The sequence below is a fragment of the Rutilus rutilus genome, assembly GCF_951802725.1.
Source record: "Rutilus rutilus genome assembly, chromosome: 18".
NCBI lineage: Eukaryota > Metazoa > Chordata > Actinopteri > Cypriniformes > Leuciscidae > Rutilus > Rutilus rutilus.
The window spans coordinates 33,021,621-33,034,707 of record NC_140231.1 but is presented as its reverse complement, the minus strand read 5'-3'; the positions used below and the strand labels follow the sequence as shown (position 1 = coordinate 33,034,707).

General features: G+C 38.6%; 1 protein-coding gene across 1 annotated transcript in view; it reads right to left on the bottom strand.

Moving 5' to 3' along the window:
- Positions 1 to 4,067: 4,067 nt before the first annotated feature.
- The window catches only part of LOC311277882 (nuclear factor 7, brain-like), a 43,800-nt gene continuing 34,780 nt past the window's right edge, over positions 4,068 to 13,087 (bottom strand). The window contains exons 4-6 of the mRNA XM_084388363.1: positions 4,795 to 4,817; positions 4,317 to 4,426; positions 4,068 to 4,232 (exon numbers count right to left, since the gene is read on the bottom strand). Coding sequence (XP_084244489.1) covers positions 4,168 to 4,232; positions 4,317 to 4,426; positions 4,795 to 4,817 — 198 coding nt within the window. The 3' untranslated portion in view covers positions 4,068 to 4,167. The remainder of the gene's footprint in view (positions 4,233 to 4,316; positions 4,427 to 4,794; positions 4,818 to 13,087) is intronic.

The following is a 13,087-nucleotide window of genomic DNA, read 5'->3' as shown; positions in this document are numbered from 1 at the left end:
TAGAGTGTACGTGTCGCCTATTGTGTCGCCTGAATCTATTTTAAGTTGATACCAGGCAGTGAGGTTGTGCATGAATTTTGGTGCTCGAGTGTATCCTGAAATGTTTCCTGAAGGTGGGTGGGTGCTACCTGAACTACGGCAGATTTGTGGTGTGCAATTTGGATCCGGTACTATACCGGGAGGCCATGTAGCTGTCTCTTTGGGTGCGACTGTGATTTTTGGTGTGGACGGCCCCTTGGAGTATTTCCACACCCACCTCCCACATTTCAGGTTGTGTGTGAGTGAAACCCTTTGGCCCAGTCTGATGCACGTGGGCCCAGACACTTTTCTTTCATCCGGCCTCCATGGCATCGCTCCAGTCGACCTGGAAGGCAGGAAGAGAAGACAGTGACAGTTATTTATTTATTCTGTGTACCTTTAAATGATTTGCACTGAGACATGTGATACCATCGCAGTTTCCCTTTTACGGTTGTGGCCACACAGCTGTTGCATACAGCTTTCATCTCATATGGGCCATGCCATCTGGGTGTGAATGCACCTTGCTTCACAAAAACACGTATCATTACCATGTCTCCTTCTGAGAATTTCACCTCAGAGTTTGGGTTGAATTGTGCATCATTTGTTAGGTCTGATTGCTGTTGTTTCAGAGCAGCGTGTGCATGTAGCACTTCCAGCCTCTCTCGTACTTGCTTCAACACCGACTGTTGAGTTGCGATCACGAGAGGTCTGCTGGGGTAATTTCTGGGTCGATGGGCAGCTTCATGACTCTTCCAGTCATGAGTTCGAATGTGCTCCTTTTGAAGGAGTTGCCCGCAATATTGTTAGAACTGTGGGCAGAGCATCAATCCATTGTTTTTTGTGTTGTGCAACCTGTTTCGAGATGCTTTCTTTTATGGTTCGATTAACACGTTCCACCATACCAGAGCTCTGCGGCCTGTATGGAACGTGGATATCTTTGTTTGATGTTCAGCATCTGGCATATGTTTTTCATCACCTGACCTGTGAAGTGTGTGCCCTGATCGGATTCAATTTGGATGGGTGCTCCCCAGAGTGGGAGGATTTGGTTCGCTACCACACGTGCCACTGTGTTTGCACTGTTATTGCGAGTGGGAATCGCTTCCACCCATTTGGAAAATTTCTCAATTATCACAAGGCAATAACGATACCCACCCTTGGCACTGGGTAGTGGACCTATAAAATCCAATTCGAGTGACTCCCAAGGTTCTTTGGGTGGCTCTGGTCTACACAGTTTTGTACGGCCAGGCTTACCTTGGTTAATGGTGGTACATACGATGCATGTGTCACACCATCTTTGAATGTCTGATGCCATTTGTGGCCACCAGAAGTTCTTTTGTATCAGCTGTTGTGTTTTGGGAGCTGATAAGTGTGCATAATCATGGCATGGTATAACTTTATCACTGGTTTCTGGAGGGCTTCTGGAACGATGTATTTATCGTCTCTCAAAATCATGCCTTCAGTGACCTTGACTAGTTGGTCCTGCTGCAGGTGCGGTGCCAGCTCTCCATCAGAACTCCACAGTTCTTGTTGGTACTGTTTCAAGTCAATAGGAACAGTCTGAAACGCACTCACAGCGGAAACAATCAGTCTGTCAGGCTGCCATTTATCTCCCTTTTTTGCTGCTTATTTGGCTAATTGATCTGCAATGTTATTGTTTTTCTCGTGTTCATCTGGATTTTTTAAAAAAATATTACAAAATATATTATTTAAACTTTTAAGATTATACTTTGACATAAATTCAACACAACATTCACAATGTCTCATCCTGATCACTGAATACACCCCTCTGAGTCAGAGACTATCAAACGCTGGTGTGAGAGAGAACCACTCTGTGATTTATGTTTAACTCTCTTAAGAGCTTCTTCAACTCTCTAACGTGTCAGATGAATTTTATCTAAGCTGGTTCAGTACATTTTTTTTGTAAGAATTTTTTTGTATAAACATTTCATTTATACACTTTTAAAGAACAGAATGTTTTTCAACGTGTCTGTGAGATACACTTCACAGTTTTTTTTGTTTTTTTACTCAGTTTCACAGTACAGCCCGGATACGCTCAGGAATATGGAGGGAGGGGGATCCTGATATATAACAGCGTCTTCAAACGATCAAAAAACACATTAAATATAATTGCAACTTCAAAAGGCAAAACTAACTGTCAAAACCACATGATCTAGGGCTAGCAAGGTCAATAGGTCAAACTGTCAAAACCACATGATCTAGGGCTAGCAAGGTCAATAGGTCAAACTAACTGTCAAAACCACATGATCTAGGGCTAGCAAGGTCAATAGGTCAAACTAACTGTCAAAACCATGATATATTATACCGGAGGGGAGGGGAAAGGTTAATCCCTGACCCCTATACTGGAAGTTCAACCTGTCAAAAGGTCAAAGGTCAAAGCCATCAATCATTTTTGACATATGGTATATCATAAGGACTACTAAGGTTCCATAAAGAACCATGCTTTGAAAACGTTATTTAAGACCTAAATAGTGTTATAAATAACTTTTTTAATAATAGTTTATTTTCATTATTTTTAGTATCTTCATGTTATTAATGTTAGTATTAATAATATAATAAAAATCTTGTTGCTTCCATTTGGGTTTTACATTAAAAAATAAAAAAAGCATGGTGTCAATTAGGTACTTTTTTAAATGTATTAACATGGCAAATTGTAGAAAAAAATAGTGCTCTTAACAACAGTTGTTGGCTTAAAACATTAATAATTGACATTAAACATGATATACAGTAGATGTAGTGAAGACCAAGTTCCAGTGAAATATCTTCACAATCCTCTATGTCTTTACGTCCATCATTATTTGAGTGGCAGTTTCTCTCTGCAGATGATGAAGTTATGATATGTGACAGCATCTGAAATACACAATTGAGTTCAGAGTTAAAGTTTGTCTGTACATTTGATTATGTAAAAACAATTATGGTTATGAAGGCCAGAACTAGCAAAAATTAACAGTATGTGAGCCCTTTAAATGTGTTAAAATGAAAAAGTGATAAAGTCATGGGATAGCTTTAATGTTTTTGTGACTGGGTATGTTTACACATAAAGTAATAATAAAAAAAAAAAAACAATATGGATCATAAATTCAATATTTCTGCTACTTTGTGGAGAAAAGATGATTCTTAACTGAACAGAGCTGCTCACACGTACATGTTCTGTTAAACTAAAAAGAGAAAAAGACATGATTGGAAGGAAACCACCAGTTACAATATTTAAAGTTATAATTTATAGACATTAAGAAATCATTTACCTGTTGAGAGTGTTGACAGTCAGTAGTTGTATAGCTGAGCTCCAGAATATCAGTAATGAGGTGACTGTGACGGTTACAGATTTGAAAAGGTGGAAATAAAGAACCCTAAACTCTATAGAACCACTTAAAGGGTTCTTCAGGACGATACAGTTCTAAATGGAACCGTTACTACATGTAGAGAACCTTTAAAGAACCATCTTTTTTTAAGTGCACTGGATTGTTAGAATAATCCAAAGCAGTTTCTCTGATCCTTTATCTAGACCTGTAGTTTCTCTTCCCTCTTTAAAAATATGAATGTAGACCTCTTATTTAGAGTGTAAATAAGTTTATTACACTTACTAAGAACTTAAATGTATTATCACTGGTGATTATCAGTGTTATTTTCTGGGAGATGTTGAAACCTCAGTAAGGGATAACGCTTTTACCTCTTACACCCAATTGCTCCAAAGGTCAAAGAGACTCGTTACTAAATTATGTTTAAGATTTACCCAGTAAGTGACTTTATACATTCTTTTCGAGGTGGATCCTTGCAGCTTTTTTTCTTTTCCTGAAACACTTAATCACCTATTCTTTTACTGAGAGGTTACTTCAAAATGTTGGTTTGAGATAGAGATATTTAAGGGTAATTTAAACTCACCCTTCTCTGATGTTGTAAATTTTGTTTTATTGAAAGGTAAATCAAATCCATACTTGTAAATGAAAAAAAAAAAAAACAGACCTTTAATAAAAAGTTTGAAACTTTGTTTCTCTGTGTCAAATTTTATTATTTAGCTTTTTAAAATCATCTTCACCCTTGCTCTATTTTATTCATTCCATCTCCAATTCAAACTTGATCCCCGGGGTTTCTTGGACAGGGGTTTCATATATTTTACTTCTTGCAGTGGTCCTATTCTGGACAGATGGCGCCCAAATTTTGGAAACATATGTGCAAGTCTGAAGCTGAAGCTGAAGCTGAAGAGAGAGAACAGATATGCACTCAAACACATTAGGACAAAATAACCACAGAAATCATTGCTGCGTCATTCTCAGTTTTACCAACATTGTCCTGCATCTTCTGTAAGACATTGAGCTTCAGGTTGGTCAGGTGATCTGTGAAAGTGATCGTCACACTTGGACTGAGGTCTGGATCTGGAATATATTGGGCTCTGAAACAACATTCAAGAGTCAGAGATGCTGATGGTTCAATGTGGTTCTATATAGAACTCTAGGGTTCTTGACTCAATTTTAAGAACCCTTTAGGCCAAAAAGTTTCAAAGGAGAAATCTCTTTTTACTTTCATGTTTAATTGGTTGTCGATTTTTAGTAATAAAGTTTACAAGCTGTTAAATTCATAAAATGTAATTACTTGAACAAATTAATGGGTTAATTCAAACTAAATCCATAAAATGATGGAAACCTCTACAAGGTTCTATATAAGAAGCGTCTGACGGAACCCTTTAAGATTCCAAATAGAACCTTTTCTTCTAAGAGTGATGATTTGAGTTCAGAAGCACAGAGACAAAAACACACAAACCTTTGCAACGTGGCCTTAAAGTTCTGTAAAGAAAAATAAAGAAATGTACATTATTCAGCAAAACTAAATTTGGTTTTAATCTCTGAAATTGCCTTTCATATAATTGGAGAATAATGAAGATTCATTGACACCTGCAGGAATGAAGCATCTTCAGCCTTCATCTGCTCCTCGATGTCTCTGATTGTGATTCTGAGAGATAAAATTTGCTCGTCTCTATAATCTTCTTCTTAATCATCTGACTCCTCTTCTCCTCTTCCTCTCTCAGCGCTGTTATTCTGGCCGCTTCTTCATCATGTAAAACCTGGTGAAGTTTTTCAAACTCATCTTTAATCAGAGTCTCTATGCATTGAGCATGAAACTGAAATTAGAGACACAACAATATTGGCCAAACTAGATCTACATCAGTATCTACACTTCCAGAATTGCATTAATCACATTGTTTATATCAAACCTTAGTATCTTCAGCAGTTTCATACAAATTCTGTTCACAATTCAGATAATTTCTCAGTTCCTCCTGTAAGTCTTCCAGTGAAGCTTTGAGTATAACCTGAAAGAAAACAACAAACAGTCTCTTGGAATTTTTTTCTTTTCTTTAGGTTATTTTATATATATATATACACTCACCTAAAGGATTATTAGGAACACCTGTTCAATTTCTCATTAATGCAATTATCTAATCAACCAATCACATGGCAGTTGCTTCAATGCATTTAGGGGTGTGGTCCTGGTCAAGACAATCTCCTGAACTCCAAACTGAATGTCAGAATGGGAAAGAAAGGTGATTTAAGCAATTTTGAGCGTGGCATGGTTGTTGGTGCCAGACGGGCCGGTCTGAGTATTTCACAATCTGCTCAGTTACTGGGATTTTCTCACGCACAACCATTTCTAGGGTTTACAAAGAATGGTGTGAAAAGGGAAAAACATCCAGTATGCGGCAGTCCTGTGGGCGAAAATGCCTTGTTGATGCTAGAGGTCAGAGGAGAATGGGCCGACTGATTCAAGCTGATAGAAGAGCAACTTTGACTGAAATAACCACTCGTTACAACCGAGGTATGCAGCAAAGCATTTGTGAAGCCACAACACGCACAACCTTGAGGCGGATGGGCTACAACAGCAGAAGACCCCACCGGGTACCACTAATCTCCACTACAAATAGGAAAAAGAGGCTACAATTTACACGAGCTCACCAAAATTGGACAGTTGAAGACTGGAAAAATGTTGCCTGGTCTGATGAGTCTCGATTTCTGTTGAGACATTCAGATGGTAGAGTCAGAATTTGGCGTAAACAGAATGAGAACATGGATCCATCATGCCTCGTTACCACTGTGCAGGCTGGTGGTGGTGGTGTAATGGTGTGGGGGATGTTTTCTTGGCACACTTTAGGCCATTTAGTGCCAATTGGGCATCGTTTAAATGCCACGGCCTAACTGAGCATTGTTTCTGACCATGTCCATCCCTTTATGACCACCATGTACCCATCCTCTGATGGCTACTTCCAGCAGGATAATGCACCATTTCACAAAGCTCGAATCATTTCAAATTGGTTTCTTGAACATGACAATGAGTTCACTGTACTAAAATGGCCCCCGAAGTCACCAGATCTCAACCCAATAGAGCATCTTTGGGATGTGGTGGAGCGGGAGCTGGATGTGCATCCCACAAATCTCCATCAACTGCAAGATGCTATCCTATCAATATGGGCCAACATTTCTAAAGAATGCTTTCAGCACCTTGTTGAATCAATGCCACGTAGAATTAAGGCAGTTCTGAAGGCGAAAGGGGGTCAAACACAGTATTAGTATGGTGTTCCTAACAATCCTTTAGGTGAATGTAGTACAGACAGCAGAGGGAATGGATCTGAGCTGACAGATGCACCATAACTCAAAACACTCCCTGTTTTACAACGTAATCGAATGATGTACTAAACGGATATATTGAAAGATCAAAATCTTAATTTAGAACAAAATATTTCGATCCTAGTCCTAAATCTGAGTATGGCTTTAAAAAGGAAGTCAGCAGAAAATAATGAAATAATTAAAGACATAAAAGACACATTTAGCTAATTATGTTGTGTTCTTCTTGATTGCTCGTTGATTTATCTGATCTTATTCAATCTTTGGTATCATTTAACATAAAAATCTTCATTATTGCTGATATCTTTACAAAAAGTTTGCAAGTGTGAATAAACCCACACCAGTATAGGTATGTCATAGTGAAAACGTATGTCAATAATTATTGATATTTGATGATTTAATAAAATGTTTTGAACATCAGTTATCTGACCTTACAATCTGCGACAGCTTCATCTAGAGGACAGAATCTGTGGTTGGCGTGTTTTCTGGAGTCTCGACACACCAAACACACGAGCTGTTGATCATCCAGACAGAAGAGTTTGAGCTCCTCTTTGTGATCTCTACAGACTCCAGATCCAGATTTCTGTCTTCTCTCCTGTTGAAAACTCTCACACAGGTTCTTGAAAGCCAAATTTACTGGAGGATATTCGTATGAAGACACTGTTCGGCAAACTGGACATTCTTTAGATGTTTTTAATCCCCAAAACCTCTGAATACAATGTTCACAGACACTGTGACTACAGGACAGAACGACGGGATTTCTAAAAATATCACCGCACACCGGACAAGAGAAATCCTCATCAGAAAAAAATCTAGATGCCATTTTTCCCTTCACTTAAAAATTTAATTTAAAGTTTCACTTTCAGCCAGCCAATAATCTGGTTTAAACTCGGTTTATATAAATAAAAAAAAGCTTCACATCCACAGCCGCTCTCCAAAAATGTGCATCACTAATAGTAATAAATAAACAGAAATAATAAGCATCACGAAACATTTGCTATTGTCGACTGAGTAACAGATTCTACGTGAACTAAATACGTATTCACAGGTGTGTATTCACAGGTGTGTCTGCTCAAAGTCTTTTGGTCAATCTTGTTTTCATTCTGTTGAACTGTTATTATCTCATTAAATTCTCATTATCAGTCAATCAGAACCATCCCATAAGGAAATCAAGTCACCTGTCAGGTTGGAAGATTTGTTAATTCCAATATCCAATGGCCAAAACAAACATTGGTTTTGATATTTTTTCTGTGACCTGCATTTTTGACATTTCATTAATAGTTTTGTTTCATTATTGTACTATAAATGATCACTGAAAAGCTTTCAAATGGCTTATACATTTTAATACAGATACATTTTGGAGGAAATGCTTTTGCTTTAGATAATATGTCATTATTTGTGTCAATTTTTTTTTAGATTTTAGAAGCAGAATTAATTATATTAAAAACAGGAGCAACCAAATAGCAACACACAACACAGTGTAGGTCTCAGAAGAATTAACGCACGGATTAACGCATGGACCTACTGGGTGTAACGTGCAATAAACCAATCAGTGCGTCATCTCACATTCCCTTTAAGAGCAGGCACGCTTGTTCCATGGCGGATTGCTATTATAACGGCGGATTTGCCAGGCGCACACCAGGAGCGGTTCACAGCCGAGGAGACCGACGTTCTCGTCAGGGCCGTAAAACACAGAGAAGTGACATTGTATGGGGATGGAGAAACCCACCAAAATTAGCTTCGGTTAAACAGGCGTATGATAAATGTGTAAGCTAGATTTATGCCTATTTTTTCACATCTTCATGGACACAACAATGATTCCCTCGTGTGTTAATATTTTCCTTGTAATTATGTATGGTTTGCAAAAATGGGAACTGCTGCGTCTGTGTGTAGATGAGAGAAGCAAAGTGTATGTGCGTTGTGCACACGCTACATTATGGCCAAGCTTGCGCCCTTAAAACAGCATCTGAATAACGCGCCACTGACTTTAGACTAGGTTATTCATGGTCTGTGGCGGAATTGTTTTCTGAAACTGCAAAATAGCACCAGGGAACATTTGCGCCGAAACTCGCTGAACCGCCCCCTTGGCACGGCGGCCCAAAATGTAAAAACGCAAAACTACTCACTCATTTTAGTTGCATTCTCCGGGCCTTTCTTTCGGCAAATTCATCTACGGTGTCCTTGCTGTTTAATTCATGGCTTCGTGCATTCTCGATGGAAAGAATTGGCAGTCCTGATAGTCTGTTTTGCGACATGCTTTTCCGCAATTTTTTTTTTATTAGCTTCAGTTTTGAAAGTGAGCGCTCCGCTGAAGCAACAGTAACAGGGATGGTAAGAAAGAGAACTAGTGCACATGTCACTGAAGCTAGATGTGATAGAGTTGTTCTCAACAATCAAAAAACAGGTCTTGAACTGTTGTCATCCCAGAGATTTGACTTTTAAAGGCTGCACGGAATGCCATCAATTGTTGTGGAAGGGCTGGAGACAAGTCTTTGTTGTATCTCACCACTAACCTCTGTGCTCCTTCCTATATCGCTTTCTTCTCCTCAGTTGCAAGTATGTGTGGCTGGACCACTCTGAACAAACCGGCAACTGATCGCAAAGCTGGAAATCGCCGACTCAGCTGGGAAATTATGATGTCTAGACAAGCGTTAAAAACAATTACCTTGAAGTAACTTTCAGCATTAGCCAAACGCTTATCCTGACAGAATTAATCAAAATGGCGCTTTGCCCTTCTAATTCTTTCCTTTTCAAAGGTTTGTTTCACTCCCCACTTCTCAGCCATGAATTGTGCGGTTGCTTTTGCCTCCTCTAAATTTTCCCTGAACCTTGTCAACTCTGCGATGGCAGTGTCAAATAATTCTGTAGCTTTAAGAAGATCAGCATCTTTCGCCTGTAGCATTTCTAAAATGACATTGATCTGTTCCAAACCTTACAATAAAACTACAATAAAAACGAAGTCAAATCTTTCCATCAGCCTTATCAAAGCCATGGACTCGTTGCGCTCATCTGTCGTTTAACTGGTAAGTGAAATTTTAGTCAGGGCCTTCAACACGGCGACGTCTCTGTATCTGATTGCAGACACGGCATCATTGCCTGATGCCCAACTAGTAGTGCAGTTTTTTCAGCGTGACACCCGCAGTGGGTTTTTCAGCAATCTCAACCAATACATTCCACCTCTTTACACTGTGCGCAATAAAATGCAGTCTCAGATGAACAGTCTCGATGGTTCAGTAGTTTGATGGTGGTGAAGTCGAAATCACGTTCTTCCAGGTTGAGTAAAGAAAGACGAACTTCAGCGATGTTAGTCTGACTCGGTTGTGGTTGGTAGAGTCCTTTCTTTTGGGGTGGAAAGTAAAAAATAAATAAACTGGTTGTAACTTTGAGGCCCTCCGGCTGCACAGCTGCACTTCTGGGTAAAGTGAGGTCCTTTATTTTTTACGTTTAGAGGATTTAAGTTAATCCGTAAACATTAATTCATGTATGAACAAAAAAAAAAGCTAGTACTATAGTAAAAAAATGAATCAACCCAGTATGCTGGGTTAAATTAATAACCCAATTTGCTGGGTAAAATTAACCCAACACGTGTTCTGTCCTATTTTTACCCAGCCCTTGGGTTGAAAACAACCCAAATTGGGTTGTTTTTAAACCCAGTGTTTTTTAGAGTGTGTTATAAGGGCGTTAAACGAGGATCATTTTGACATGAAGCATGGTTACATTAACTAGCGGTTCAATCATAAAGCATGCATAATACAGTATCCAATACAAAAGACAATATGCAAAACAGTAATAATACAAACAATGTCCTGGGGATATGCATGTTCATTCATGGAAAGGTTTGTCTATGAATTAATGGAAAGAAGTCCTTGTGTCTGTTTCAATAGTGAATGCAGTTGAGAGCGAACTTTCCCTTATTTCCTTTGGGCTGTAAAACTGTCTTTTCTTTCTGGAAACCACTGGCCTGTTCTGACTTTTGGGGGTGTTCACATACACCATGACACTTAGTTGTATTGTTGGGTGAGGGGTCTGTTGCATTCAATATAACAAATAATTGTGTGTCTGATCGGTCCAGTCGCTACAGCCCAGATGCATGCACGGGACAGTTTAAAATATGTTTAAAAGTTACAGGGGCGAAGTGTGTCTCTCATTGGTGCTTATTAAAATAAAGTCACAGTGACACTAAACATGCATCCTTCACAATCATCCTGAATACTGCCCACTGATATAACAGTAATCAAACTCATTGAACACTGAAACTTATTAAAATATACAATAGAGCCACGACACCAAGCTGTTATTGATTGTATAATTAGGAACTTAATGAATGAGTCATTTGGCTTGTTCGATTAGAAGCGGCGCTGCACAGGCCGATCGTTGAATGACATCAAAGTACCGCGAGAGCAATTGGAGAGCGGTATGCTTTTGAATCGGCTCCGTATGCTTTTGAATCGCTCTTGCGGTACTTTGATGTCATAAACTGATCGGTCTGTGCAGTGCCGGTTCAAGTCGAACAAGCCTATTTATTTAATTTATTCGTTCAAATCTAATGCCGTCTTGAATGGATCATTGAATCAACCGATTGGTTCAAAAACAGATTCATTCAGTAACTAAACACCTGTGTGTTTCTTGCAGAGATGCGCAACATGGCTTTGTTTGAAACTATTTTCATTATGAAATAGAGCAAATAAGAAATCTGTCACAGACTATCAGACACATCAATAAAAAAATAACATAATGATTAAAAAATATATAATTGTTGCTTAACAAATAAAGGCAGTTCAGTAACAAATATCCTAATTTGACAGATACCGAGATTGGTATTATAGCTAAATTACAATGCAAACAATAAATTATACAGTAAGTCATAGACAGATTCCTGTAGCAGCTGCATCTTGCTGTTGATGTGATCGCTGAGGGTGTTTTCTTTTTTCTTGAAGATAATGACCATCTCAAATTTCAAATGAATTGATCTAGTCAAGTGAAATCGAGATAATTAAATCCAAAAGATCTAATCTCATTGGTTGGATCGAATGTGACTTCTTATCTCCTTGGCTGGCCAGTTTACATGTCAGTCAGTTCTACTGGACTCAGTGGGCGGGGCTTGTCGGGAGTGAATGATAACTTATGTTTGTCACACATTTAGATGCAGAGAGCAGAAATGATTTTAAGGCGCATTAAAACTCAGTGATGATCAGTACAAGGTATGATAATAGAGGGATGATGACTTTACTGTGAGAATCAATTAAATGAGTTTGTCTTTAGTAGATAAACACATTTTATCTACTAAAGACTCTGCCAGTCGGAGATAACCAAAATTAATATTAAAGAGGTGTGTGAACTTGCAAGTACGATGTCAGGCACTGTAATCTGCTCTGGCCCCCTTCCAGTTCGCAGGAGTGATGAGATAGTTAGTAGATTGTGTTCACTGAATCGCTGGCTGTCTGAGTGGTGTCCGTGTAATGATATAGAATTCATAGACAATTGGAAAAGTTTTTGGGGCAAACCTGACCTGTTGAAAAGAGATGGTGTTCATCCCTCCTGGGATGGTGCTGCTCTTCTATCTAGTAATATGGCTCATAGTCTTAGAGCTCAAACATGACAAATTGGGCACCAGGTCAGGAAGCAGACAGACTGGCTTAACCGACTGTCTGCTAGCGGCCTCGCGTCACCCAGGTCAGATAAATCCCATCACATAGAGCCTCTTTCACCTAGCTATCATCATATAGAGACTGTGTCTGTTCCCCGATTTTGGAAATCCAAAAAATGTTTAAACCTATCTAAGGTTAAAAATTTAATTGATGTTCAACAAATAAAAAACAGCTATAATACAGATGAGCAAATGCTAAAGCTTGGGTTGCTGAATATTCGATCGCTTACTTCAAAAGCACTCATTGTTAATGATATGATTTCAGATAATAACCTAGATGTGCTGTGTTTGTTAGAAACCTGGCTAAAACCAAGCGATTACATTACTTTAAATGAGTCCACCCCGCAAGACTACTGTTATAAACATGAACCTCGTCTTAAACGCAAAGGGGGTGGTGTTGCTGTAATTTATAGTAATATTTTCAAAACCACTAAGAAATCAAGTTTCGAATATAATTCTTTTGAAGTGTTAGTGCTTAATGTAAAAATATATAGTATAAATGATAAATCACGTTTGAGATTTGTGCTGGCTACTGTATACAGGCCACCAGGGCACCATACAGACTTTATCAAAGAATTTGTGGACTTTCTATCAGAGTTAGTATTGGCTGCAGATAAAGTACTAATTGTTGGTGATTTTAATATACACATCGATAATGAAAAAGATGCATTGGGTTTGGCATTTAAAGACATTGTAAACTCAATTGGAGTTAGACAACATGTGTCAGGACCTACTCATCGTCGTAATCATACTCTAGATCTAATATTATCACATGGAATAGATGTTGATGCCG